The sequence below is a fragment of the Procambarus clarkii genome, chromosome 48 (assembly GCF_040958095.1).
Source record: "Procambarus clarkii isolate CNS0578487 chromosome 48, FALCON_Pclarkii_2.0, whole genome shotgun sequence".
NCBI classification, from domain to species: domain Eukaryota; kingdom Metazoa; phylum Arthropoda; class Malacostraca; order Decapoda; family Cambaridae; genus Procambarus; species Procambarus clarkii.
This window is the reverse complement of record NC_091197.1, coordinates 9380638-9382094: the sequence shown is the minus strand read 5'-3', so window position 1 is coordinate 9382094 and position 1457 is coordinate 9380638. Positions and strand designations below refer to the sequence as shown.

The following is a 1457-nucleotide window of genomic DNA, read 5'->3' as shown; positions in this document are numbered from 1 at the left end:
CATTTTCCGTGTCAAGGAACGCACCAGGCAGTGCTGTGGTTGGGTAGGCTGACTCCTCCACAAACACACACACAGGTTCAAACGTTAATATGACAGAGCCCAATAGCCTCAGAAATCTGTTATAATAATTAATTGATGATTGAGAGGCGGGACCAAACAGGCGAAACTGAACCCCCTTTCCCACCCTCCCTTCCGCAAGCACAATTAGTTGAGTACCTTACGTCTCATGCCACATCCAGAGACCAATCCAACATCAGAGACTTCTGTTCTCTATCCAGCTATCCCTCGCTCCAGTCTATCCCATAGAGCTCAGGCCAAGAGGCAAGGGAGCGTCGAAACAGTGAATGTAATTTTTCTTTTGAGGTCCTTTTATTCATGAACCTTATTCAGCCAAGCCATTTCCAGGAAAGCCAGTATATTACTCCAGCAGGGGGCCTCGTAGCCTGGTGGATAGCGCGCAGGACTCGTAATTCTGTGGCGCGGGTTCGATTCCCGCACGAGGCAGAAACAAATGGGCAAAGTTTCTTTCACCCTGAATGCCCCTGTTACCTAGCAGTAAATAGGTACCTGGGAGTTAGTCAGCTGTCACGGGCTGCTTCCTGGGGGTGGAGGTCTGGTCGAGGACCGGGCCGCGGGGACACTAAAAAAAAGCCCCGAAATCATCTCAAGATAACCTCAAGATAGCATATACACTCGTCTGGGGAGGCGGAATGAGAGAGTTCTCTGAGGCCCGTGTGAACGAGGCGCCTCGTTGCTAATAACGATCATTAATGATTTTATCGCTTCCTCCGGAGGCTCTTAGGCCAGGCGGGCGGACGATGCTTGCGGATGGGATGGGGGAGGTGTAGGGGCGTGTAGGATATGGGATGGGAGGTGGAAGGGTTGTTATAGGTGGATAGGGGGGTGGAGAGGTTCCTAGATGTGTTCAAAGTTGAGATGGGAGGAAGATGCTTGGAGACACGGCTTTGATGGGTTATTAAGGAGATGATTGGCATACTCTCCCTCTCTGGTGGCATGCTTTCCGTCTCTGGTGGCATGCTTTCCGTCTCTGGTGGCATGCTTTCCCTCTCTGGTGGCATGCTGTCCCTCTCTGGTGGCATGCTGTCCGTCTCTGGTGGCATGCTTTCCGTCTCTGGTGGCATGCTTTCCGTCTCTGGTGGCATGCTTTCCGTCTCTGGTGGCATGCTTTCCGTCTCTGGTGGCATGCTTTCCATCTCTGGTGGCATGCTGTCCCTTTATGGTGGCATACTCTCCATCAATGGTGGCATACTCTCCTTCTCTGGTCGCATACTCTCCCTCTCTGGTGGCATACTCTCCCTCTCTGGTGGCATACTCTCCCTCTATTGTCGCATACTCTCCCTCTCTTGTCGCATACTCTCACTCTCTGGTAGCATAGTCTCCATCAATGGTGGCATACTCTCCATCTCTTGTAGCATACTCTCCATCTCTTGTAGCAT

General features: G+C 51.8%; 1 protein-coding gene across 1 annotated transcript; it reads right to left on the bottom strand.

The window, feature by feature from the left end:
* Window positions 1-776: 776 nt before the first annotated feature.
* On the bottom strand, window positions 777-1226 carry LOC123764662 (salivary glue protein Sgs-4-like). The gene has a single exon (XM_045752636.1). The coding sequence runs from the start codon at window positions 1224-1226 to the stop codon at window positions 777-779; it is 450 nt and encodes a 149-aa protein (XP_045608592.1).
* Between the last annotated feature and the right edge of the window lie 231 nt (window positions 1227-1457).

Bases quoted from the DNA above. Each gene is read 5' to 3' on its own strand.
- LOC123764662 (XM_045752636.1), bottom strand. From the start codon at position 1,226: ATGCCACCAGAGATGGAAAGCATGCCACCAGAGACGGAAAGCATGCCA.